Source organism: Coenobita brevimanus, chromosome 28, assembly GCF_032717465.1.
Source record: "Coenobita brevimanus isolate Jiangsu-jjx chromosome 28, ASM3271746v2, whole genome shotgun sequence".
Taxonomy (NCBI): Eukaryota; Metazoa; Arthropoda; class Malacostraca; order Decapoda; family Coenobitidae; genus Coenobita; species Coenobita brevimanus.
In genome coordinates this window covers 16,911,955-16,938,468 of record NC_136981.1, presented here as the reverse complement: position 1 = coordinate 16,938,468, position 26,514 = coordinate 16,911,955, and the positions used below count along the sequence as shown (strand labels likewise).

Here is a 26,514-nt window from a genome sequence, read left to right as displayed (position 1 = left end):
AACTTTCAGTAGACTGTATGGTTGAAGGTGACGCAGAATGGCTGAACAGCGGTTTTGTCTGGCCTGTGTCGGTGGTGAAAATTATAGCTGGTGGAGAGTTGATGGCGCTACTGCGACTTGTAAGTGAAGCCAAATTAAAATGCCCATAAAGCTGATGTCATGTTCAAGATGAAGGAGAGTGACAGAGTAAAGCAGATTAGAAGTTTTCTCATGCCTGTTTTTCTAGTGAGGATAATGTTGCATGGAAGGTTAATGGCGAACCATTGTCCCGTAGATGTCACTAGATTCAACAGCTTTTGTAGTTGGTCTCTTGGTGAAGATGACGGAGAATGGCAGAGTGAAGTTTAAAAGAGCCTTTGTCTTGTCTGTTTCGGTAGTGAGGGTGACGCCTGGTTGAGGGGTGATGGTGAACCTGTGCAGTATTGCAGAAGTGAACAGGTACAATTCCATCTTGGCTAGACTTTCACCCAGACATTGACGCCGCCCTGTAAATATATTAAACGTATGAATATAGTATGTAAATATATTAAATGGGCGGAAGCATGAATGTAGAATACCAACAGTACATAAATACAACTCGATCTTGGCTAGATCTTCAACCAGATCCTAACGACGACCGGATAAAATAATATAAAAGATATGGATGCTTAGATCAATGAACTCGTTGGTGACGCAGCCGTTTGGATGATGACGATTACGATATGGTGCCGACTTTTATATTTACTGATCCCACTTAGACAGCCGGTCTAGAGGAGCCAATGTCACTGAGTTCTTTATTTACAACGTTACTGAGGAACTGATCTGTAATAAGCCCTTTGCATTCCTCCTAGAACCTATGGGATATACATGTGCCTTCCGAAGATCCCCGAGATTCCTTCGTCTAGTTTTCCTTAGGAGATATTTTTAGACCATTTTTTAGACATCTTTATGTACCATGCACTTGTAAGCCAGGCTGGATCCGGGCACCGTCATTGCAGCCTGTACTTTAATGAAACTAGATTTGTCATATGAACCTCGTATATAGAGTAACCAAAAATATCAATCATATATTATACACGTCACTATGAAAATACAACTGAAACAGAAAACGCAAATAATTTTTAAGCTTGGAGATCACTGGCAGCCTGGTCTAGCAGGCAGCAGGCTCACTACCCATCCGTGTTGCTAACTGGGCACTTTTGTCGCAAGATTTTGCACTTTTCTTGAAAATGTAATGCGAAAAATCTTACATTTTTTCTCTATATAATGCCCGTTTTGAAGTCCAGATACTGCAAAAAAAAATTAACTGTTCACCTATAGCTTAGCAGGTTTTAAAGTTCAACCTAGTGCTTTTTAATGTTATATTATCTTTTGCGCAACACAACCAGACATCTCGGTCTCAACGTGGGTCTAGAACTTCCTCCCTTAATCATTCCTTTTTAATGATAAGTATGGAATATATATTTTTGGTAACTGTTGTCTCTACTGGTGGGTCAAGGAAGTTACAGGGAAATCTATTCGTTTTCATTTGGGTCAGTTAGATATAGCTTTTATAAAACCTTTGGCTACTAGACGCCTCCCCTAAGATGATGTCACCGTGGATCTCACTCACAGTATTAACTCAGTCAGCACGAGGACGTCATTAAACCCGCACTCGTGAAGCGTGTGTGTGTGTGTGTGTGTGTGTGTGTGTGTGTGTGTGTGTGTGTGTGTGTGTGTGTGTGTTTTCATAAAATATATGAAACAGTTTTGATCTTATTTTAACCAAAACTTAGCTGAAGGGTTAAGCGTCAGTCTTGGAGTAAACATTTTTTTTTTTTAGAACTATGAGACAAAGGTCAAGGTCACAAGGGAAGGTCAGTAATAGTAGTTTTTATCAGATTTGGGGCAAAATGTGTGGAAGGGTTAATGTAAAGCAAGATATTGGGCATTTGATTTAGAGAACAGTCAAAGGTCAAGGTAACAGGGAAAGGTCAAATTTGCAGGTGAGTGGGCAAAGATAACTCAAGCAGTTTTTATCTTATTTGAAGCTGAATAGATGGAAGGGAGAAGGCAGGTAAAATCAAAGGGATTCGGTTTTAAGGCGGTGGCTCAATCAGTAGAAAGGTGGCTTGCAGTCCTACTGGACCCAGGCTCAAATCCCCGCTGGCGCAGGGAACAGTTTAAGGATTTGAATTTCATTACGGCAGAGTTTACCAAGCTACCAGAAGACCCGCCAACGTGTCGTAAAAATACCCCCGCTAATACCAATACACCAGTCCTGTATGAGACAGCCCAAGCATGTATTTAATATGGACGATGGGTGTTAGAGCCGAAGTGGTGACATGTAGAAGTGTACGATATGTAGGAGGACTACTGGGCCTTGGTAGCAGGCTGAGAAGCCTATGCCCAGAGTCGGGCACATAAAAAAAAAAAAGTCAGCTAAAGGTCAAAGTCATGAGGCAAGGGCTAATTCCAAACTGTACATCTGTGTATGAACAAAATAAATTACCCAGTTTTGACCTGACTTGAGTTAAACATGGTGGATGAGTTAAAGATCAACAAAGAGCTTGACCTGTTGTTTGTGAGAATGATAGATACAAAGTAAAAGCCATATGGCAAAGTTAACTTTTAACCCCTACACCGCGGGCATGTTTACCGATGTTTTGCGTGTGTCGCGGGGTTATTCGGGCTCCGACAGACTCTCAAAAAATATTTGCCAAAAATCAGTTATTAGTCCTAGAATATTAAAATTATATATGCTTATGGCACATACCTTCAGCTTTCTCCTGGAATGTTTGTTGAGCCTTCGTCAGTTACCGTAGGACTTGTGGAGACCTCTGAAGTTGGGGAACGAAGTCTCCACTTTACACTTCCCGACAACCCGTAATATGATTACCACAGCCAGATATTAACACTATAAACACTACTCTATGATTTTCAAGTAGTTTGGGATCCATACTCCAAAAAAAAACCCACTGTGAAAGCAATGAAAATTATGAGCGCGTCTGACCGCCGCACTTGCGCTAGTTCACTCTTGGTACTCTGTCATTTATTATTCATAAAACCCCTCACACTTTATATTTCAATTACTATATAACACTTATATATATCTACAGTCTTTATCCATAAGTTTCCTTCAGTAGTATTAGTTTATTGTCACTGTAGGGATTCAATTTCTTTCAGTAAAATACGTAGCATTCACTTTCTCATCCTGTATACTGGCATTGAGAGTGAATGTCACTTTCATCTTCACTCTCATAACTCATAGTATTCAGACATGCTATAGTGAAACTTTCACTTTCATTACTCCTAGGGTATATACTCGTATTCTTATAATACTACTCATTTACATTTCTATTTACGTTCTCTATTTTATTTACGTTATTTACATTTCTATTTTATTTACACTGTGTTATGCACTGTCACTTGGAGTAACTTATAAAACTATTTTCCATTGTTCACGTATATTTACATTCATTACTTTCACTTGCTGTTTACGCATTATTTACACATTATTTACAATTCCAGTTGCACTGTTTTACTCAATAGAAAGATCGTAGTCACTCTTTTATCAATTGTCAGTCCTCTTCCTCTTTCCACACGAGGTTTAGTAGGGGGTAAAGGTCACAGGGCCTTTTGCATGGGGGTGAAAAAAGGCCCTGAAGTCAGCAAGAGGATGAGCCGTACCTCCTCTTTGGAAGATGAGAGAGAACTGATAAAGGAGGGCTGGCCCGGGTTGAGGCCTACTTAGGGGTTATTCAGTACTACCAACGTAGCTCTTGAAACAGCTATGTATTTCACTGAAATGATTGGCAGGAAATCTAGACAATACGTTATAAATTAGGTAGTTCCAGGTGAATGTAAATATCACTTAGGCTTCTCCCTTCCCTCCTTATATGTATATTTATTACGAAAATAGATTATATGGCATATTTCAAGGGGAAAAAAACAGCGAAAATTAGCGAACGAGTGCACGTGAGGTGTTGTCAGGTGATAATTAGCCAATTCCAGGTGTATGGCACTCTCACTTACCTTATTTCTTTCTTGTATATATTATTTGGTATAAGAATAGGGCATAGGGCTTATTTCAATGGATGAAATCAGTGAAAAATTCCAGGGAAGATTTACTTAGCGTAGCACGGCCGGGCAGGCGAGAGGATAGTGTAATGGAGGGGAGGTAGGGAGGGGAGTCAAGAACGGGGAGAAATGGCTAAATTGTCAACAATGGATGGGAGTACAGACGAGATTAGGAGTGCTGACTAGTGTTGGACATTGGCAGTACTGATAGATGATACAAGCCCCCACTTGGAAGCCCGGGTGAATTCAAAATAACACAGAATCACCAAAGCGACGCCCCGCGGTATGATACCTTGCTCCCAAGCGTCACGAAAGTGACGCCCCGCGGTTAAGGGGTTAAACAGTTTTCGATGTACAAGAAGCTTTGTGGAAGGGTTGAGGTTAAAACGAAGATTAAGAAACTGAAATTTCAGAAAGATTAGTCAAAGATCAAGATCAAAGGGAAAGGTCATAGTTTTAGGTCACTGTAAAGCAAATTCAGTCGTTTTTATCTAATTTGTTGGTGGAAGGGTCGAGGGTTAGGTGAGAATGAAGTAACTGGATTTTGAGGGTAATGCGTCAAAGTTCGAAGTCACATGTCATAAGTGAGGTGTTCCAAACGAAGACCAGGTGGAGGGCGGAGGTGTTGCAAGGAAGTGTTTTTTCTTGTTTTCAATTAATTTAGTTCCTGTTACTGCCAAAAAATTATGTGCATTTTACAAAGGCCTTAAGTGGCAAAGCGATTAATGGAAACCTTGTCTAGCCCTTCAAATTCGAAAAGTTTATTGTAAGAGAGAGAGAGAGAGAGAAAGAGAATGTTGCAAAAAATAGAAAAGTTTCTCTTCTGGTTAAAAAATCTTAAGCAGAATTAACATACTGTAGAAAAGAAAATTTTAGTATAGTAAGCATAATAAACCAGTAAGGAAGAAGCTGAACCCCTTAACCATGGGGCATCACTTTCATGACGCTCTGACGCAATGGATCATACTGCGAGGCGTCACTTTTGCAATTCTGTGTTATTTTGAATTCTCCCTGGCTTTCAAGTGGTGGCTTGTATCATCTATCAGTACTGCCAGTGTCCAACAATAGTCAGCACTGCTAATGTCATCTGTACTCCCATCCTTTGTTGGCAATTTAGCCATTTATCCCCGTTCTTGACTCCCCTTCCTACCTTTCCTCCATTACCCTCTCCTCTCGCCTTCCCGGCTGTGCTGCACTAAGCAAATCTTCCCCGGAATTTTCCACTGGTTTCATCCAATGAAATAAGCCCTATGCCCTATTCTTATACAAAACAATATATACCAAATTAAAATAAGGTAACTGATAGTGCCATACACCTGGAATTGGCTTATTATCATCTGACAAGACCCCACGTGCACTTGTTCGCTAATTTTCCCTGATAATTTCCTCTTGAAATATGCCGTATAACCTATTCTCGTAAAAAAAAAATATATATATAAGAAAGGAAGGGAGAAGCCTAAGTGATATTTACATTCACCTGGAACTACCTAATTTCCTGCCAATCATTTCACAGCATATAAATTAGCAGCTGTAATCTCGCTGACGTTGTTAACCCTTGGCGGCCCCATATCCACCTCGTCATTTACTTCAGTGCTGTTTCTTGAGATGAAACCACGTAGCACTCACGCCTCTCCATTTCCACCGCTTCTAGAGGGCCCTGTGACCTTTACCCCTACTAAACCTCGTGTGGGAAGGGTTAAAGGACTAAATGACTCTGCTGTGGAGCGTGAACTGGCTAATTTATCCATGATAATAATGAACAGTGACTACAATCTTTCTGGTGAATCGTGTGATGAGCCATTGGAGGAAATGATGATAAACTACGAGTGCTTCAGTGTCCCAAGTTCATTCTGGCTCCAAGGGAAAGGAGCGCTTATTTACTGGAAGTGACAGTGTATAACATAGTGTAAATAAAATCGAATTAAGTTAATAAGAATATGAATACAAATACTTGGAGTAATGACAGTCAAAGCTTTGCACTCTAAGCTAGTTTACTGAATGAGATAGTTAATGCCTGGAGTGAAAATAAACTACTATTACTGGATGAAGCTTATGGATAAATACTGCATATATATATATATATATATAGAAGTGTAATAAAGTAATAGCAATATAAAGTGTAAGTGTGTTTATGAATAATAAATGACAGAATACCAGCGGGGAATGAGCACAAATGGGAAGCTCGTATGTGCTCGTAATTTTCATTGCTTTCACAGTTTTTTTGGGGGGTAAATGGATTCCAAACTACTTGAATATCATAGAATAGTGTTTCTAGTGATAATATCAGGCTGTGGTAATCATATTACGAGTTGTTGGGAAGTGTAAAGTGTAGAATTCGTTACCCAATTTCAGAAGTCTCCACAAGTCCTATGGTATTCGACAAAGGCCCAACAAACATCCCAGGAGAAAGCAGAAGGTATGTGCCATAGGTACATGTAATTATAATATTCTAGGACTGATAACTGATTTTTGGCAAATATTTTTAAAAAGTTAGTCGGAGCACGAATATCCTTTGTGGGATGAGCAAGGAGCACAGAAACATCACCGCGGTGTAAAGGTTAACAACTCTTCGTAGACAGTATGCTTCTTATATGTTGAGTATGTATTCTGTGTCCAAACTAGAAGAAATAAATAAATATGAGGTAATATTTTAGGTATTACATGCAATACATGGTGGCTAATGTGATTCTTAAATAAAGCACTAGTAGAACTTCACATAATCTTGTGGGGATGGCTCATTCTCCAGGTCTGGCCAGGGGTGTGACAGTGAGAGAAGAAAATTATTACATGGAGCAGGATAGATCATTGATAACACTAAGTCGGCTCCGCAACACATGATAAATTATCCACTGGAGCAGATTAGAAGTGTAAGATATGGACCACCATGTATAATTACTATATTCCTTTTTTCTAACATGGCATAAAACTGTCATCATTCAGTCCTGAATATTGAATTATTGCAACAGATTAACCCTCTCAGGGTCACTCACGTGATTCACGTTTCATGTGGATTGTTCTAAAGATGTTCAGTCACTCGAATCGCGTTTCTAAGTATCAAAAAATTTGCCAAAAATAAAGTTTCTGGCGGATTCGCCTCAAATTTTGATGCATCGTAGCGAGTGCAGCGCTTTCCAATGCTAAGGCATTGGCAACATTGAGCTGCCTCACGAGGCCCAGCACGTAGCAATAAACCTCAGTCTCTTCCAAGCAGCCAGGCGGTGAGGTTGCATCACGTGTACTGTCCCTTTAAACTTGTACTAATTCTCCCCCTCCTGCCCGAGCCAAAACCCCTATGGACTCAGTGTGATAATCCAATATTTGTGAGCATATTTGTATGTTAAATTGTCGATGGAACATAGATATATGTCATGAAAAGGAATTGTGTCCATTATCCATCGTTAGGCTTAGAGGCGATATGCGTGTTCACTGATGCTGGGTTTCACCTCTCGCCCTCCTCAAGGTCCTATGGCGTGAGTACAGATATGTATAAAATGAAGCCAATGCCTAAACTGTTTTTTGTGTCAAAGATATTGTGGCTGGCTTGGTGAAATTATGGAACTAGTTAGCATTATGGACGCCATGAACCATAGTGTGGAAAGGGGGCAGGCATCACGTACAGTTTTTATAGTCGGGAAGGGATGGAATTATTGCGATTCTGATAGTGAAAATGCATATGGAATTGTGTGCAATATACATCAAACATACTGCAGGAGTGTGGTGTGTGCCAATACAATAGAGTTGCATCGTACACTCCTGGCGAAGGATGCTGCATCACAGTCATGTTGAACCGTAGTAAGGAAGGGAATAATTGCGGAGGTTAGGGTGGAATCATTGTGGTAGTCATGTACTTGTGTATGATATTGTGTCAAGTGTAAGTGAAATGTGCCACGTATCCTAATGAAGGCATAAATTATGGTGCGTAGCGTATGTGAGAGATACTTTAGCATGAGGTGTGCTGTGAAAGGTAACGATACCAAGGAACGAGGGACGTCATTGAACAGGTACTGTTCCTTGGTCTGACATTTAGTGACAAATTATAATTTATGTAAAATATACGTGAACTGTGCAGCAAGTGTTCGTTTAGATGCGTGATGTAGGTGAGCGATACTTTAGCGGAAGGTGTGCTGTGAAAGGTCACGATAGCAAGGAATGAGGGATGTCACTGAACAGGTACTGTACTTTGGTCTGACATTCAGTGACAATTTATACTTTATGTAAAATATACGTGAACTGTGCCGCGAGTGTTCGTTTAGGTGCATGGCGTAGGTGAGCGATACTTTAGTGGCAGATGTGCTGTGAAAAGTAACGATGGCAAGGAACGAGGGACGTCATTGAACAGGTACTGTACCTTGGTCTGACATTAAGTGATAAATTATACTTTATGTAAAATATATACGTGAACTGTGCCACGAGTGTTCGTTTAGGTGCGTCGTGTAGGTGAGTGATATTTTAGTGGCAGATGTGCTGTGAAAAGTAACGATGGCAAGGAACGAGGGACGTCATTGAACAGGTACTGTACCTTGGTCTGACATTAAGTGATAAATTATACTTTATGTAAAATATATACGTGAACTGTGCCACGAGTGTTCGTTTAGGTGCGTCGTGTAGGTGAGTGATATTTTAGTGGCAGGTGTGCTGAGGGAGTATATCATGTGTGGGGGGAACCTTCAGAGGGAGTATATTATGTGTGTGTGTGTGTATATATATATATATATATATATATATATATATATATATATATATATATGTGAGGGAGTATATCATGTGTGGGGGGAACCTTCAGAGGGAGTATATTATGTGTGTCGTGAAACTTAGGGGAAGGATGGCTGAAAAAAAATATATATATATATATATATATATATATATATATATATATATATATATATATATATATATATATATATATATATATATATATATGTGTGTGTGTGTGTGTGTGTGTGTGTGATAGAGAGTATATCATGTTTGGGGAAGCTTTTATTTTATATATATATATATATATATATATATATATATATATATATATATATATATATATATATATATATATATATATATAAAATAAAAAGCTTCCCCAGACATGATATACTTTCTATCACACACACACACACACATATATATATATATATATATATATATATATATATATATATATATATATATGTGTGTGTGTGTGTGTGTGTGTGTGTGTGTGTGTGTGTGTGATAGAGAGTATATCATGTCTGGGGGAAGCTTTTATTATATATATATATATATATATATATATATTGTTACGGTAGCGCCAGCCCGGGGCTATTACAAAAAGACAACAAGGCAGCCTTAGATGATCGGCCTCCACTGCGTTGCAAAAATAACACAGACCCCGGCACTCACACTCCGCAAACTAGAGAAAAACTGCGCAACGGAAGAATATTAAATATGCAACACTCTGTACCTTGACAGTAAAACGAAACAGCCTACCTATGAATCTAGCCTACTATCGTCACTACCGGAAATAATACCGCCCGAGACAGTTTACAGGAACACCTCCCACTTATTTCCGGTGGTGACGACTTTCTACTTAACCCGTGTCCAAGGGGGAACGCAGTTGACGGCTCACGATAGTTCTCACTAGCCTTGTGGAAGTTGATGGGATTGAACTGTGTAGGGGTTAGGGATGTGTGTGTGTATGTACGTGTGTTGGGGAACATTAATTAAGGCAGCGAGAGGACAACGGTGAGCCAGACTGGCCCTCCAAGGACAACAAGGTCAAAAAAACAAATAAAATAACTACTTCCCTCAGTCAGCAACAAAAGAATAAAAATAACTTAAATGAAAATGCTAGCTCGGCATAAAAATGACTGGGGAGAGAGAGAGAGTGTACAAACACCCGATACTGAAGCTGGTTGGGAAGACACTGCCCTGATGCCAGGCTCTTGTGCAGCCAAGCGCGAACGCATGAATCAAATTAATTAATAAGAACTTATATTCGAGCCCCTCTCTCTCTACAATAAATTGGTACTTCTAATGCAAGCAAAACATCATTAAATATACTGGTAGCTCACATAAGACAATCAAAATAATCAAATGCATACTCAGCATGGTATGAAATAAAATTGCCCTCAGTGGCGGGAACGAAAGAAACAAAAGAACTTGTAACACTCGCTAATTTAAACTCCGCGAATGACACGGATATATACTGCATAATCCCCTAGCCCAGCTGTAACGGCTGCACCCGTGGGAACGGAAAGGCGGACAGCGTAACACGCCCTTCCCCAAGGGAAAATTTTGAGCCCTGGATCAAAATTTTCGAATCAAGACCCTGACCCCTCCCTGGATAAACAATCAGCAATTACGTTATCAGTCCCTTTAATATGCCTAACTTCGAAATTGTACTCTTGCAAAAGCAAACTCCAGCGGGTCAAACGCTGGTTCTTAAATTTAAACTTGTTCAAAAACTGCAGGGGATGATGGTCTGAATAAATCTTGATCATAGGGCCAAAAGGGGGCAGGTAGACAGCAAAGTGTTGCAGGGCCAGGATAATCGCCAATAACTCCTGCTCTATGACGGAATAGTTCTTCTGGGCTCTATTAAACTTCTTTGAGAAGTATGATATGGGATGTTCAACCTGGCCCTCATCCGGCTGCATCAACACTGCTCCTACCCCTACTCGGCTAGCATCAACTGCCAGCACAAAAGATTTGTCAAAATCTGGTGCACGCAATATAGGGTGGTGGCACTGCAGAGACTTAACAGTAGTAAAAGCTTGCTCACACTCGGCTGTCCACTGCCACTTCTTATCCTTGCGCAATAAGTCAGTAAGAGGGGCAAGCACTGTGGAGTAATTGCCAATAAATCTTCTGTAATAGCCGATCATGCCCAAAAATCGCTGGAGGGCACGGCGACACTGGGGTGCTGCAAAGTTGGAAATGGCATCCACCTTAGCCCGAGGTGGAGCCACTTGCCCATGTCCTACAACAAATCCAAGGTACTGGACCTTAGCACGTACGAACTCGCACTTGTCCAAGTTGACTACTAAGCCAGCTTCCTCCAACAGCTTAATGAGCATTTCCACATGATCAAGGTGCTCCTCCCACTTGGTGTCATACACAATGACATCATCGATGTAAACGACACAATTAGGTATGCCATCCACCACTTTCTCCATAAGCCTCTAGAAAATGGCTGGAGCATTCTTCAATCCATAAGGCATCACCTGGCACTGATATACTGCACCACTGACAACAAAGCTAGCCACTTGTTTAGCCCGTTCCGTCAGCGGGACCTGCCAGTATCCTTTTACTAAGTCAAGTTTGGTGATATAAGTGGCATTTCCCACCTTGTCCACGGAGTCATCAACCCGAGGCAAGGGATAAGCATCGGTCTTAGACAGTGAGTTAACCTTCCGGAAGTCCACACACAACCTAACCTTCCCATCTGGCTTCGGCTGTAAGGTAACTGGTGAACTCCACTCACTGAAACTCCTCTTGATCAATCCATGGTCCAACATATACTTGATCTCATTATCGAGAGCTTTCTGTCTGATAGGGTTGATGCAGTAGGGAGCTAATTTTACAGGCTTACTATCCCCAACGTCAATGTCATGAGTAGCCCAAGTTGTCAATCCCGGTGAATCTCCAAAAACTTTCGGATGTTTCCATAATCTGTTGCACAGCTCTTCTCGCTTTACTGGATCAAGGTGTCGCAATTTCTCCACCAGAGCTGCATAACCATTGCCCTCCCATAGGTCAGCTGGTAACATCTCACCACGACTAAGCACTTCCTCCTGCTCCTCCAACTCACTACCAACCGCCAAAACTACAGGAGCGCTCTTATCTCTGGTTCCCTCAACGTCCACTCCAAAGTCACCTTCCAGGGACTGTGGCTGTAACCCTGGTCCACTACTCACATCACCGGCACCAACAGCTCCCTCCACAGCACGTTCCTTTGATGCCACGTTCTCCCTCCCCCGTCCTTCACATCCCAGATGAGAGACATCAGCAGTCATCCAACCATGAGAATCAACTGGGCGGTAGTATGGCTTCAACATATTAATGTGGCACAACTGAGTACTCTTCCGCCTATCTGGGGTAACAATTAGATAGTCAAGTTCCCCAACTCTCTTCTTCACAATATAAGGACCACTGAATCTAGCCGCCAGAGGTTTTCCTTGCATGGGCAGCAGTGCCAAAACTTCATTTCCTTGCTTAAACTCACGACTTCTGACCTTCTTATCGTAATGAGCCTTCATTTTCGCTTGAGCCCCGATTAGATGGTCACGGGCAAGCTCTAAAGCGCAATGCAGTCTCTCCCGAGTGCAGCAGACATAGTCAAGCATGGATTCCTGGTTGCCAGATTTGTTGTTACTCCAGGCCTCTCGCACCACATCCAAGGGACCACGAACTCTGTGCCCAAACACTAACTCATTGGGTGAAAACCCTAACGACTCAGTTGGTACCTCTCTCACTGCAAACATAACAAAGGGTACCGCTAGGTCCCAATCCTTTCCACTATCATAGCAGAAGGTGCGCAGCATTGTCTTTAAGGTCTGATGATGCCTCTCCAGGGCACCTTGTGACTGCGGATGGTAGGCACTGGACAAAATGTGTTTGATGCCCAACTCTGTCATTGTCTGCTTAAACAAATTAGATGTAAAATTTACTCCACGGTCTGACTGCAACTCCTTGGGCAGGCCAAAATGAGTAAAGAACAGGATAAGTTGCTTGACTACTGACTTCGCCTGCATGCTTCTGATTGGTATAGCCTCTGGGTATCGCGTTGTAACATCCATTATGGTTAACAAATACTTGTTTCCAGCAGAAGTAGGAGGTAAAGGGCCCACGATATCAATGATTACCCGGGTAAACGGAGGTTCAACTGCAGGGATGGGAGTCAAAGGGGCCACAGGAAGAACTTGATTAGGCTTGCCCACTATCTGACACGTGTGACAGCCCTTGATGTACGCAGCAACTTGTCCCGGCATACTTGGCCACCAAAAGTTATATCTTAAGCGCTGCACTGTCTTTCTGTTTCCCAAGTGACCCGCTAAAGGTCCCTCATGTGCTAACTGTATTAACGGCACCCTATACTGCACAGGCACCACCACCTGCACTAACTCACCCACTCCTCCATCCACTGTGGCGCCAGTGGGCGTCCATCGGCGATGTAAAACATTGTCTTTAATCAGGAACTCCTCCTTACCACACTCCATACTTCTTTCTTCCCCTACTCGAGCAAACAAGGGCTTTAATGTTACATCCTCCTGTTGCTTCACCCTCAATTCTGCTGGCCCAACACCCGCCAGCTCTACTGAGGACTGAGATAAGGGACTGGTCGGGACACTGGATTGCGAAGGGCGATCAATCTCAGCGCCACCTCTAGTACACTCGACAGGGGGAGGAATGTCAGACTCCACACTGACATCATCATCACCTCTACCCTCAACAGTGACACTCTGTTCCTCAGGCGCGTTTGACGGTGGACTGAATCCCCGCAGTCGACCCCAGCGTCCTGAAATTCTTCTAATTCAGTCGGTGGGCTGGGTTCAGTCTCCACACAGACACACTCAGCACCACCTCTAGTGTCCTGAGTGGGAAGTGGGGCGGCGCCCATGCACGCATTCCCACTCTCCTCACCCACCACAGCAACACTCTGCTCACTAGGTTCCTCCATTGGTGGCCCTGCCTCCTCACAGTCGACCCCAAGAACCTGTGACTTCACCAGTTCTTCCTCCCGGGCTGCAACCTGTGCCATAGATCTTGTAATTGCACAGACCGGGAACATGGCTTCCATTTCTGCATCAACTTCAATACCAATTTCTGGGGCGTCAAAATACTTCTCTGCCACAACAACTGGTGGGGGAAGAGATGGAAATACTTTCTCCCCAGCCAGGTCGTTCCCCAGCAGAAAATCAACCCCCTCTACTGGCATTACATCAGCAACAGCTACTTGAGCTGCAGCCTGAACAATGGGGCAATCGAGTTCCACATGAACATAATCATAGTATTCATCTGAGTTCATGCCTCTACACAGCACATACTTCCCTGAGTTTACAGGCCCTCCAGTCACGTTTCTGCACACAGACTGTTGTGCACAGGTATCACGAACCACAGTAACTGGATAACTGATCCCATGAATTTTCACTGTGCCGTGACACATGAAAGGTTTACACCAGTCTAGGGACGATTTCTGAGGCAGTTCATCCGGAGGTGGCGTAGCATGTTGGGTAACTTTTCCAGCCTGAGCTGGCAGCGAGCACAGCCGGCTGCACTCCAGCTTTCCACAGACTTCTCCCTCACCGTTACCACTCTCCCAACTCCTCTCGTTCACCTGACTCGAACCTATAACTAGTGCCACTGGTTTGGCATTTTGGGAGGCCTTCCACTTAGGGCAGTTAGGCTTGATGTGCCCACTCTGTTTGCAAAAGTAACAAAGTAGCTTCGAACTGGATACAGGGCTCTTTCTCCCAGAATTCTTTTTCTCCTCTGAACTTCCCCTGGGCTGATTCACGGGAGATTTATCCCAGGCAGGGCCACTCACAGTCCTCTCCCTGGAACGCTGAAAATTAGCATACTTGACCCCCATACTCCGCAAGGCAAACACCCGGTCATCAGCCCACGTCGCTGCTTCCTTCACGGTCTTAAATCTCTTCTCCCTAATTTTAACACCAATTTCTTTGTCAGCCATGTTGGTAAAATGTTCCATCAAAAGCAGTTCACGCACCTCGTTATACGAAGTGGCGCTCTCACTCAGCAACCACTCGTCTAACCTCTCCTCCAGATACCTGGCGTAGGCCATATAGGTGTCAGCAGGTCTTTTCCGAGCACCACGGAACAACAACCGATAAGCCTCTGGTCTAAGTTCATATGCCTTCAGGATGGCTGTTTTAAATTCATCATAATCATCTACATCCTCAGGGCTCAACCTATTATACACTTCCAAAGCTTTTCCCTTCAGCACATTAGATACCATGCCCCCCCAGCACTGCCTGGGCCACTCAAACTCCCTAGCCTTCTTTTCAAACCTGACAAACCATTCTGTCACCTTCAACTCATCAAATGCTGGCACTAATTTCAGACTCCTTGAGAACCAACTCTCCCTATCCTCTGCACGGCCTGAGGTTTGGGTATCTGAAGTTGGTCTATTAGCAGTCACCTCCAAGCGAGTCTTCTCCAGTTCAAATCGCATTTTTTCACGCTGCATCTCCAGCTGCATCGCCATCTCCCTCTCTTCTTTTGCACGCTGCATCTCCCTCTCTTCTTTCTCTCTTGCACGCTGCATTTCCATCTCCAACTTTTTCAACTCCAACTGCAACTGGGCCTCCGGTGACAAGACTCCAGGGTATATGGGAGTGGAATGAACAGCTCCAGGGAAAGCACTAGACATACCTGGGGGAACTGCTCTAAACTGGCTCGGCGGCATCATAGATGGTAATAGTGGGGTAGCGAAACGAGGCAGCTCAGCACCATAGTCAAACTCAGGGCTCACACGGGGAGTACCTTTGCTATGTGCCTCTCGTTGTTCCATATTTTCCATATCCACAGGTGACTCAGCACGTACGCGATCTGGTGTAGACACGCATGACTCCATGGCGACAATTCAATGGCAGTACTGAATAATAAAATACTAATGCTGACTGAGAAACTACAAACACATCAACTTCACCTCAAAGCACAGAGAACGCCAAGGTAACGATATCCTAGCAAGAAGAAGGCACTGTTAGGATATCCTGGCAGGGTCGCCACTGTTACGGTAGCGCCAGCCCGGGGCTATTACAAAAAGACAACAAGGCAGCCTTAGATGATCGGCCTCCACTGCGTTGCAAAAATAACGCAGACCCCGGCACTCACACTCCGCAAACTAGAGAAAAACTGCGCAACGGAAGAATATTAAATACGCAACACTCTGTACCTTGATAGTAAAAAGGAAGAGCCTACCTATGAATCTAGCCTACTATCGTCATTACCGGAAATAATACTGCCCGAGACAGTTTACAGGAACACCTCCCACTTATTTCCGGTGGTGACGACTTTCTACTTAACCCGTGTCCAAGGGGGAACGCAGTTGATGGCTCAGGATAGTTCTCACTAGCCTTGTGCAAGTAGATGGGATTGAACTGTGTAGGGGTTAGGGGTGTGTGTGTATATACGTGTGTTGGGGAACGTTAATTAAGGCAGCGAGAGGACTACGGTGAGCCAGATTGGCCCTCCAAAGACAACAAGGTTAAAAAAAACATAAAATAACTACTTCCCTCAGTCAGCAACAAAAGAATAAAAATAACTTAAATGAAAACGCCAGCTCGGCATAAAAATGACTGGGGAGAGAGAGAGAGTGTACAAACACCCGATACTGAAGCTGGTTGGGAAGACACTACCCTGACGCCAGGCTCTTGTGCAGCCAAGCGCGAACGCATGAATCAAATTAATTAATAAGAACTTATATTCGTGCCCCTCTCTCTCTACAATAAATTGGTACTTCTAATGCAAGCAAAACATCATTAAATATACTGGTAGCTCACATAAGACAATCAAAATAATCAAATGCATACTCAGCATGGTATGAAATAAAATTGCCCTCAGTGGCGGGAACGAAAGAAACAAAAGAACTTGTAACACTCGCTAATTTAAACTCCGCGAATGACACGGATACATACTGCATAATCCCCTAGCCCAGCTGTAACTGCTGCACCCGTGGGAACGGAAAGGCGGACAGCGTAACAATATATATATATATATATATATATATAGAGAGAGAGAGAGAGAGAGAGAGAGAGAGAAATATATATATATATATATATATATATATATATATATATATATATATATATATATATATTGTTACATAGCCTATGATTTCATCATCCTTTGTGTAATTTTAACACAGTTGCTGCATGTTTGATCACGAGCGTGTTCTGCCTCAGTCCCCCTTCTACCGTTATAGTAGAGTAAGTCGTTCTCTCTGTTATACTTTGCAGGATTTTCATCTCTTTGTCCCCGTGGCTTCATTTGCGCGTCCTTCTTACAAGTTGTATCAGGCTCTGCTGGCCCCTATATAATGAGCTCAAACTCTGCATCATGGCCATAGATCTGCTCCTCATTTTGTTCACATCTCTGTCCTCCCCTGTACAGATATTATTATTGTGAGTGCTCAAGAAATCTCCAACCATCTAGCAGCTGTGTGTAATTTGAGTATAACTGTTGTTGCATTTTTCTTGTACTGTATAGCATAAGTTTAATTTGTAGGCCTAGTGAAGTTTTTGTAATTCGTGTGGGGTTCTTTATGTCAGTCATTTTTTATAATAGTTTGTATCTGTAATAATTTATCTGGCATTCACTGAGTATTATCTGGTATCTCATTTTATCAGGGCTGACTTAGATAAATTTACTCTTGCTAATTTTGTGTTAATAGAGGCTATTGCAGTTAACCATATATTTAACCTGTTTTTGCCATTACATTATCCTCATGAGTCCTGAATGTTTTGTTGTTAGTTTAAGCATTAAACTTTAACTTGTAATTTTACCTAACTCTTTTGTTTTGAACCTGGAACTTTGCGGGACAGTAGTGATTTTAGTATTCTCACTTGAAGTGTTCATTATCTCTCTCTGTTCCGTAACATAAATTTGGCGACCTCATATCAGGATATTCAGGATATTATCATAAGGATATTGTTTGATATTTTGTGACTGTGATATATTCATGATGGCTACTATTTCTACACTTGATGAAGCCAAAGATTTTTTGTCAAATGTGCAAACAGTGTGTGATATAGAAAACAGAACAAAGAATGAACTTAAGCTTGTTGCTCAACAATTGGGAATTGCTGTTCGCTCTCATCATTCTAAAGATCAAATTGTTGGCATGATTAATAAAAGCTTGTTTAATGTAACTCCTCCAAATGAGCAAATGCAGATTGAATTAGCTAAGTTACAGCTAGCCCTGCAGGAGGCTAAGGCTAAGGAGGCGGAGTCTCGTGTGAAGGAAGCTGAATTTCAAGCACAGGCTAAGGAGGCTGAGTTTCACGCACAAGTTGAACTTGCAAGGATTCAGGCAGACCATGAGTATCGCATGAAACAAGGTGGAACTGGATCATCTTGCTCTGATGATTTTGATGTGGCTAAAAATGTTAAACTTGTCCCTCCTTTTAATGAATCTGATTTAACAAAGTATTTTCAGTTGTTTGAGAGGGTAGCTACAGGTTTTAATTGGCCTAAGGAGTATTGGCCAGTACTCCTTCAAACTGTTCTCACCGGTAAAGCTCAAGTAACTTATGCATCTTTGCCTCAGGATCAGTCTGATAATTATGATGTAGTTAAGAGCTTGATTCTTAAGGCCTATGAGCTTGTTCCTGAAGCTTATAGAGTAAAATTTAGGACAACTTATAAGCAAGATAAGCAATCCCATGTTGAGTATGCAAAAATCAAAGAAGATTTGTTAGAGCAGTGGTTAAATTCTAAGAATGTGGATTCTGATTTTGGTAAATTTAAGGAGATGATTTTGCTGGAGGATTTCAAAAGGTGTATTAGTAAAGATGTAAGCCTATATCTTGATGAGAAAAGAATAGATAATTTGTCTGATGCTGCAGTTTTAGCTGATGAGTATGTTCTCACTCACAAGAGATATTCTAGAGAAAAAGGGAAAGCTGAGAGTAAGTACGTTGCCTCTACTCAGAGTACAGGTAACAGGAAAGAGAATAAAGATGATGTTTCTCAGGAAGTAAATACCAGCTTCACCTCTAGATTTCAGAAAAGTAAATGTACTTATTGTAGTAAGCTTGGTCATACTACGGAGAGATGTTTCAGGAGACAGCGTGATGTGAACAAAAAAGAGTCTTTAAATATTCAGTCAATTGGTCTAGTGTCCACTCTTGAGAGTTCCCAGAATTCTTTAACTGAGTTAACTGAACCTGCTTTGAGGGGTAACTTAAATTCTCATGATGGAGCTCCTCTTTTGAGCAGTAACGTGGGTGACACTCTCAAGAGTTCATGTGCTAATTTCCTGTCTGATGGTTTTGTCAGTCCTCTGGACAGTAATGACAGGAAATCAGTTAAAATATCGTGATACAGGTGCTTGCCAATCCCTTATGCTGACCAGTGTTCTAGGCTCTAATTTTAATTCCTCTGATGAAACTGCAATCTTACAAGGTGTAGGGAATAATTACTTCTCTGTTCCTCTGTGCAGAGTGAATTTAGAGTCTGGTTTTGTTAATGGTTCTGTTATGGTTGGGTTGGTTGAGACACTTCCAATGTCAGGTGTAACTTTCTTACTTGGAAATGATATTGGTGGAAGTCAAGTGTGTCCAGCTCCTCAGTTGTCTAGTGAGCCAGTGGCTGCGTCCCAGGATTGTGATGTCCCTGATGTGTTCCCTGCATGTGCTGTCACTAGGGCTAAGTCTAAAGTTACTGGTGATTTAGAGGATAATGATGATGATGATGTTATCCTAGCTGACACTTTTCTTGCTAATTTGGACCACTCACCAGATGAGGCAGTACCCCGTAGTGTTGATAATTTGTCTCGTCAAGAGTTGGTTGAGTTGCAGGTTGCTGACCCTGAGTTGAAAGGTCTAGCTAACTCTGCTTACAGTGAAGAAGAGTCAGCCGGTGCTTCTACTTGTTATAATGTAAAGTCAGGAGTACTTATGAGGAAGTGGAGAACCCCAACAGCATCAGCCGACTGTGAATGGGAGGTTGTACATCAAGTTGTCATCCCTCGTGTTTGTAGGCAGGATATCATTAGAGTGGCTCATGATTCCAGTTTGGCAGGACACCTTGGAGTGAGGAAGACTGTGGCACGCATTTTGAAACACTTCTACTGGCCAGGTATCTTCAGGGATGTTTCCTGGTATTGTAAGTCTTGTCACACCTGTCAAGTTGTGGGGAAGTGTAATCAGACTGAAAAGGTTGCACCTCTAGTTCCATTTCCTCCTTTTGAGGCGCCTTTCACCCGTGTGTTGGTGGATATTGTGGGCCCTCTTCCTAAGACTTCTTCAGGATTTTCTTATGTGTTGACCATGATTGATATGGCTACTCGTTATCCTGAAGCCATTCCATAGAAATATCTCAGCAAAGAACGTGGTTAAGGAAATGCTGGGGTTCTTCACAAAGTTTGGTCTGCCTAAGGAGGTACAGTCAGACCGGGGAAGTAATTTCATGTCAAACGTTTTCAAGCAGTCTCTGAAAGAGTTGGGCATCACGCAGATCACGTCTTCAGCTTACCATCCCCAGACCCAAGGAGCGTTGGAGAGATATCATCAAACACTCAAATCGATGCTCAAGAAAAACTGTTTGGAACATCAGAAAGACTGGGATAAAGGTCTTCCATTCGTTGTGTTTGCTGCAAGAGAATCTCCAAATGAATCACTGGGCTTCTCACCTTTTGAACTACTGTTTGGCCATGAAGTAGAGGACCCCTTAAGTTACTTAAGGAATGCTGGCTGTCGGAGGAAGATGACGTCAACCTGCTGGAGTATGTGATGAAGTTCAAAGAACGGCTGTCCACTGCTTTACAGCTGGCGAGAGAGAATTTAGGAGCTGCTCAGGAGAAGATGAAGACTTGGTATGATAAGAAGTCCAGGTTACGCCACTTTCAGCCAGGAGATCAGGTTTTGATTCTGCTACCAGTTCATGGGCAACCTCTTCAAGCCAAGTTTAGTGGCCCTTATTTCGTGGAGAAGAGACTCAGTGATGTCAGCTATGTCATCGCCACACCAGATCGTAGAAAGTGCAAGCAACTATGTCACATCAACATGCTAAAGTTATATCACAGGCGGGACGAAAATAATCCAGTCTGCACCGTAGCTGTTCCACCCGAGTCTGCAAGTGAAGCTCTCCCATGCAGCATGAGCCTGAGTGATAGTTTGGGGAAGAATCCTGATATCATGAATGATCTCCAGTCTAAGCTTTCTCATCTACCTCCCAAGGAGGGGCAGGAGTTTTCGGCATTACTGCAGGAGTACCCGCAAGTGTTCCGTGCCACTCCAGGAAGAACCACTGTGTTGATGCATGATGTCGATGTTGGAGACGCAAAGCCAATTAAATTGCCTCCTTACCGTGTGAACCCAGTGAAAGTTCCTCTCATCCAGAAGGAGCTTGGCTACCTGTTGGACCACAAGATGATTGAGCCCTGTCAGAGCGAGTGGAGTTCTCCTGTCACTCTGGTCCCTAAGCCAGGTGGGTCACAGCAGCTTTGCATCGACTACAGACGTGTTAATCAGATAACTAAAACAGACACTTACCCTCTCCCTCGTGTAGAAGATTGCATAGACAAGATCGGAAAGGCTAGGTACATAAGTAAGTATGATTTGTTAAAGGGATACTGGCAAGTACCTATGACTGAACGTGCTAGGGAGATCTCATGTTTTGTAACATTAGGAAAGTCATTTGCATGTTCTGTAATGCCATGTACAGATTGTTTTAGAGTAATAAGAAATTTCCTTTGTAAATTTCTTTTCTTTTTCAATGTGGGGAGGTGTTACATAGCCTATGATTTCATCATCCTTTGTGTAATTTTAACGCACAGTTGCTGCATGTTTGATCACGAGCGTGTTCTGCCTCAGTCCCCCCCTTCTACCGTTATAGTAGAGTAAGTCGTTCTCTCTGTTATACTTTGCGGGATTTTCATCTCTTTGTCCCCGTGGCTTCATTTGCGCGTCCTTCTTACAAGTTGTATCAGGCTCTGCTGGCCCCTATATAATGAGCTCAAACTCTGCATCATGGCCACTTAGATCTGCTCCTCATTTTGTTCACATCTCTGTCCTCCCCTGTACAGATATTATTATTGTGAGTGCTCAAGAAATCTCCAACCATCTAGCAGCTGTGTGTAATTTGAGTATAACTGTTGTTGCATTTTTTCTTGTACTGTATAGCATAAGTTTAATTTGTAGGCCTAGTGAAGTTTTTGTAATTCGTGTGGGGTTCTTTATGTCAGTCATTTTTGATAATAGTTTGTATCTGTAATAATTTATCTGGCATTCACTGAGTATTATCTGGTATCTCATTTTATCAGGGCTGACTTAGATAAATTTACTCTTGCTAATTTTGTGTTAATAGAGGCTATTGCAGTTAACCATATATTAAACCTGTTTTTGCCATTACATTATCCTCATGAGTCCTGAATGTTTTGTTGTTAGTTTAAGCATTAAACTTTAACTTGTAATTTTACCTAACTCTTTTGTTTTAAACCTGGAACTTTGCGGGACAGTAGTGATTTTAGTATTCTCACTTGAAGTGTTCATTATCTCTCTCTGTTCCGTAACAATATATATATATATATATATATATATATATATATATATATATATATATATATATATATATATATATATATATATATATATATATATATATATATATATATATATATATATATATATATATATATATATATATATATATATATATATATATATATATGGCACACACCCACGGACGCCAGTGAACAGTTATGACATCGTGAAAAGACACTGAAAATTTATCCTTTATGTGAACTGTTTGTAAAAGGTGCAGCGATTTGCTGTGCAGAAAGATATAACATGACATGTGTAGTGCTACTCTCAGTGGATGGTGTTGCGTGACAATGAATAATATGTCTTCTTTTTCAGCAGAGAACCTAAAAAGCTCATACTTGACTTTCTGTGTCAATGCTTGCCAAGATGGAGAAGAAAGGTCTGTCTTCTGACCAGCTGCAAAAGGTTCTGTTTGAGGAGGAGACCGAGAGCGGAGACCGAGAGCGAAGTCGAGGACGAGCTGAGCGATGTTCCAAGTGAGGAGGAATGAGGCGATGTCCAGGAGGATTCCCCTCAGGCGGCATTGCCCATGCTTTAAGAACAATGGGAGCAGACTCCACCACCACCTGTGTCAGGACTATAAGCCCAATCATCGTCTTCACTTGGATGACAGACATCGCCTTGGCTTGGACCTCTTGCTCCTACAGCCATCGTGGTCTCTCCACCTCAAGCCTCTAGTTCCCCCTTGGCCGAGCCTATGTCACTGGAAGCAGGACATAGTTACACGACACTGGCACCTGCACTGCGCGCATTGTCTGTGGCGCAACTGGTGCAGGAGGCGACTGTGTCATTGTCCTCTGCCTGGTCGACAAGGGCGCTGTCTCCAACAGCGTTCATCCCCCCAGACGTTTTCCAGCAGCAGGAGACAGTCTCGTCCTCCTCATCATCACAACCCTCACCACCTCGACGTCCACGGCCCGGCTATGGGGGGTGGACAAGGGATGCCTGAAGAGGAACAAGGGTGTTGGTACTCCGACGCACTGCAACCACTGCGGGAGGTGTTGCTGCAACGGATCCAGGATGGAGCAGGGGCCCTTTCACATCAGCTAATGGGCCCTTCACAGGATTCCCAGGAATGAAAATGGATCTGCCAACAACTCCTCTCCAGTTCTTCCAGCTGTTCTTCACGAGGGAGTAGTTGACGTATTTCACCCACGAGACCAATAGCTACGCATCATTCCTGGGGACTGCTTTGGATGCATGGTTCATCTGCAATGAAGAGGAGATGGCCAAGTTCCTGGGGCTTTACTTTTTCATGGGAGTGTTTAATCTCCCGAGCATCCGGCACTACAGGATGAGATCCCACCTCCACAACTTCCCCCCTCTTTACACAAGTGATGAGTGGAAGGCGTTTCAGGGTGATCCTGAAACACTTCTATGCATTCAATTCACTTGTGATACCCCAGGACAATGAAGACCAGCTCATCAGGGTTTGCACAGTGATGGAGTACCTCCTTCAGTGGTTCCAGAACAACTACTTACCCGAGGAGCACCTCAGCCTGGACGAGGGCTCACTACTGTAGAAGGGGCGCCTAAGCTTCCGCGTCCACAACCCAATGAAGCCCCCAAATTATTCCATCAAGCTGTAAATCCTGGCTGAGCCTTCCTCGGATTATATCTGGAATTTCGAGGTGTATACGGGGCAGAAGAGGGAGCTGGAGACCACCGTGTGGAGCCTCGTAGAACCGCTGAAAGATCAGGGATACTGAGTTTACATGGACAACTATTATAACTCTGTATCCCTGTGCGAACGCCTCTCCAGTGCAGGAACCTACATGTGTGGGACTCTACACCTGGCAAGAGGAGCACCAAAGCAGCTGCAGGACATTGCCAGGACCATGAACCTGCCAGTGGGGAGCATGACAGTGATGCACAAGGACAACGTGATGGTGTTGCTGTAGAGGGACAAGCACATTGTCAACATGGTCTCCACCTTCCACAGCACAAGTACCATCCAGAAGCAGGTTTGAAGGAAGACCAGGGCTCCTGACGGGAGGACAACCTACGTCCAGGTGGTCCAATACAACCCCATTTAGCGGCGGACCGTGAAGTGGACCAAGAAGATCACCTTCTACTTCATTCACATGCCCATTTTCAACCCGTTCGCCCTGTACAAGAAGTGCTTACACGGGTCAGTCAGTCTGCTTGAATTCATGGAGGAGATAGTGGACAAGCTCATCTACTTTGATGAAGCACAGTGGCCCGCATCAGGGCACATCATCCACCATGCCCCTGACCTTCCAACCAGATGGCCAGCAGGACATCCAGCACCTGTGGCACCTGCTGCAGTGCCAGCACAGGTGCCATCACCAACGGCTCCTGCACCAGCACCACCATCTCCAGGAGGAGGGCCAGGACCACCATCGCCTGCAGGTCCAGCACAGGTGCTGAGAGAACCTTCACCAGTTCTTGGTCCGTCGGGAGAACCTGCTGCCGCTGCCATGCCCGGGCCTGCACCTGCACCTCCAGGACAACAGGACCGGGGAACGCCAGGAGGACATCCAGCCAAGCGTCATCGTTTCATCGATGACAGAGTGTGGCTGGATAAGACACTGGGCCACCGACGGGAGAGAATCCCCAACAGGAGGAGGCTGCGGTGCACCCTGTGTTCCCTGGCAAAGATGAGGAGGGACACAAGTCACATGTGTCCTGTTTGTGATGTGGCACTGTGCATGGGTGATTGCTTCGAACGGTTCCATGCCGAGCGAAGTATTCCCTAGTGCAGTGTACACACACACACACACACACACACACACACACACACACACACACACAAACACACACACTAACACTAACACACACACACACTAACACACACACTCACACACACACTAACACAGACACTCACACACACACTTACACACACACTACCACATTTACACACACACTAACACAGACACACACACACTCACACACACACTAACACACTTACACACACACACACACACACACACACACACACACACTCACTCACTACCACACTTACACACTAACACAGACACACACACACTCACACACACACTAACACACTATAAAACAGACACTCACACACTCACACACACACACACACACACACACACACACACACACACACACACACACACTACATACCTCCTCATCTTCTAATCCCACAAGGTCCTACAACTCAAGCAATGCCCCTGGAGGAAATGAGTTCTCCAAATTTTGTCGATATGTATATTGACCTATTATCATTACCCCTATAATTTTCAGGCAAATAACCGTCTTCTTCTACATATTACACATATGACAGAAAGTAAAGCTTCATTAGCAGTAACTTGGAAAAAGTAGTGTTCATGTGTAGTAGGTTACAACCATAAAAAAAACAACCTTGGAAGACAGTCTGTACATAAAAAAAAAAAAAAAAAACTTTGGGAGCATAGTCCTTAGGCAAAGTGGGAGAAAACAGTTTTTTTTTTTTTGCTTGCGGTAAAAGTTGGTACCGACCGGAAGAGTAATCTACCTTTGTCGTCCTATTACTCGAAAACTATTGGGCTTATTGACTTCCTGTAAAAACCATGATAAAGAGCAGTAAATTCTACGTATGTTCATTTGCAGAATATTAGCCTTTGGGAGAATTTTCTATTGGAAAAGTTGGGGGAACATACTTGTTTTTTTTCCTCGCTAACGGTAAACTAAGAAGCGCTCGGAGGAGTAATCTCACTTTGTCGGACAATTACTCGAAAACTGTTAGACGTATCGATTTCCTGTACGAACCATGATAAAGAGCAGTAAATTCTACATATGTTCATTTGCAGAATATAAGCCTTTGGGAGCATTTTCTGTTGGAAAAGTTGGGGGAACAGACTTGTTTTTTTTTCCTCGCTAGCGGTAAACTCGGAAACGCTCAGAGGAGTAATCTCACTTTGTCGGCCAATTACTCCTAAACTATTGGACGTATCGATTTCCTGTACGAACCTTGATAAAGAGCAGTAAATTCTACGAATGTACAAGACATAACAATGTAATATCTATGATAGGAATTCGTTGTTACGTAGGCGGGAATATTGCGTATGCTATGCGTACATCACGAGTGATGTATGGACGTGAGTTCCCAGTCGTTTTTGGCGTTTTACTCCAAAGCCATGAGGCATATCAAAATAATTTTTAGGTCATTAGAAAGCTGGTGAAATTCTGCATAATATTATACAATAAAAACATAACGTGTGCGAGAAAATTTCGGAGTTTGAGCTCCTTG

At 43.0% G+C, this 26,514-nt stretch overlaps 1 protein-coding gene across 1 annotated transcript in view; it reads right to left on the bottom strand.

Moving 5' to 3' along the window:
* Positions 1 to 249: 249 nt before the first annotated feature.
* Positions 250 to 26,514, bottom strand: part of LOC145394748 (cytochrome P450 2L1-like) — a 129,171-nt gene continuing 102,906 nt past the window's right edge. Inside the window, exon 9 of the mRNA XM_080268528.1 lies at positions 250 to 485. Within this exon, the coding sequence (XP_080124654.1) occupies positions 250 to 485 (236 nt within the window). The remainder of the gene's footprint in view (positions 486 to 26,514) is intronic.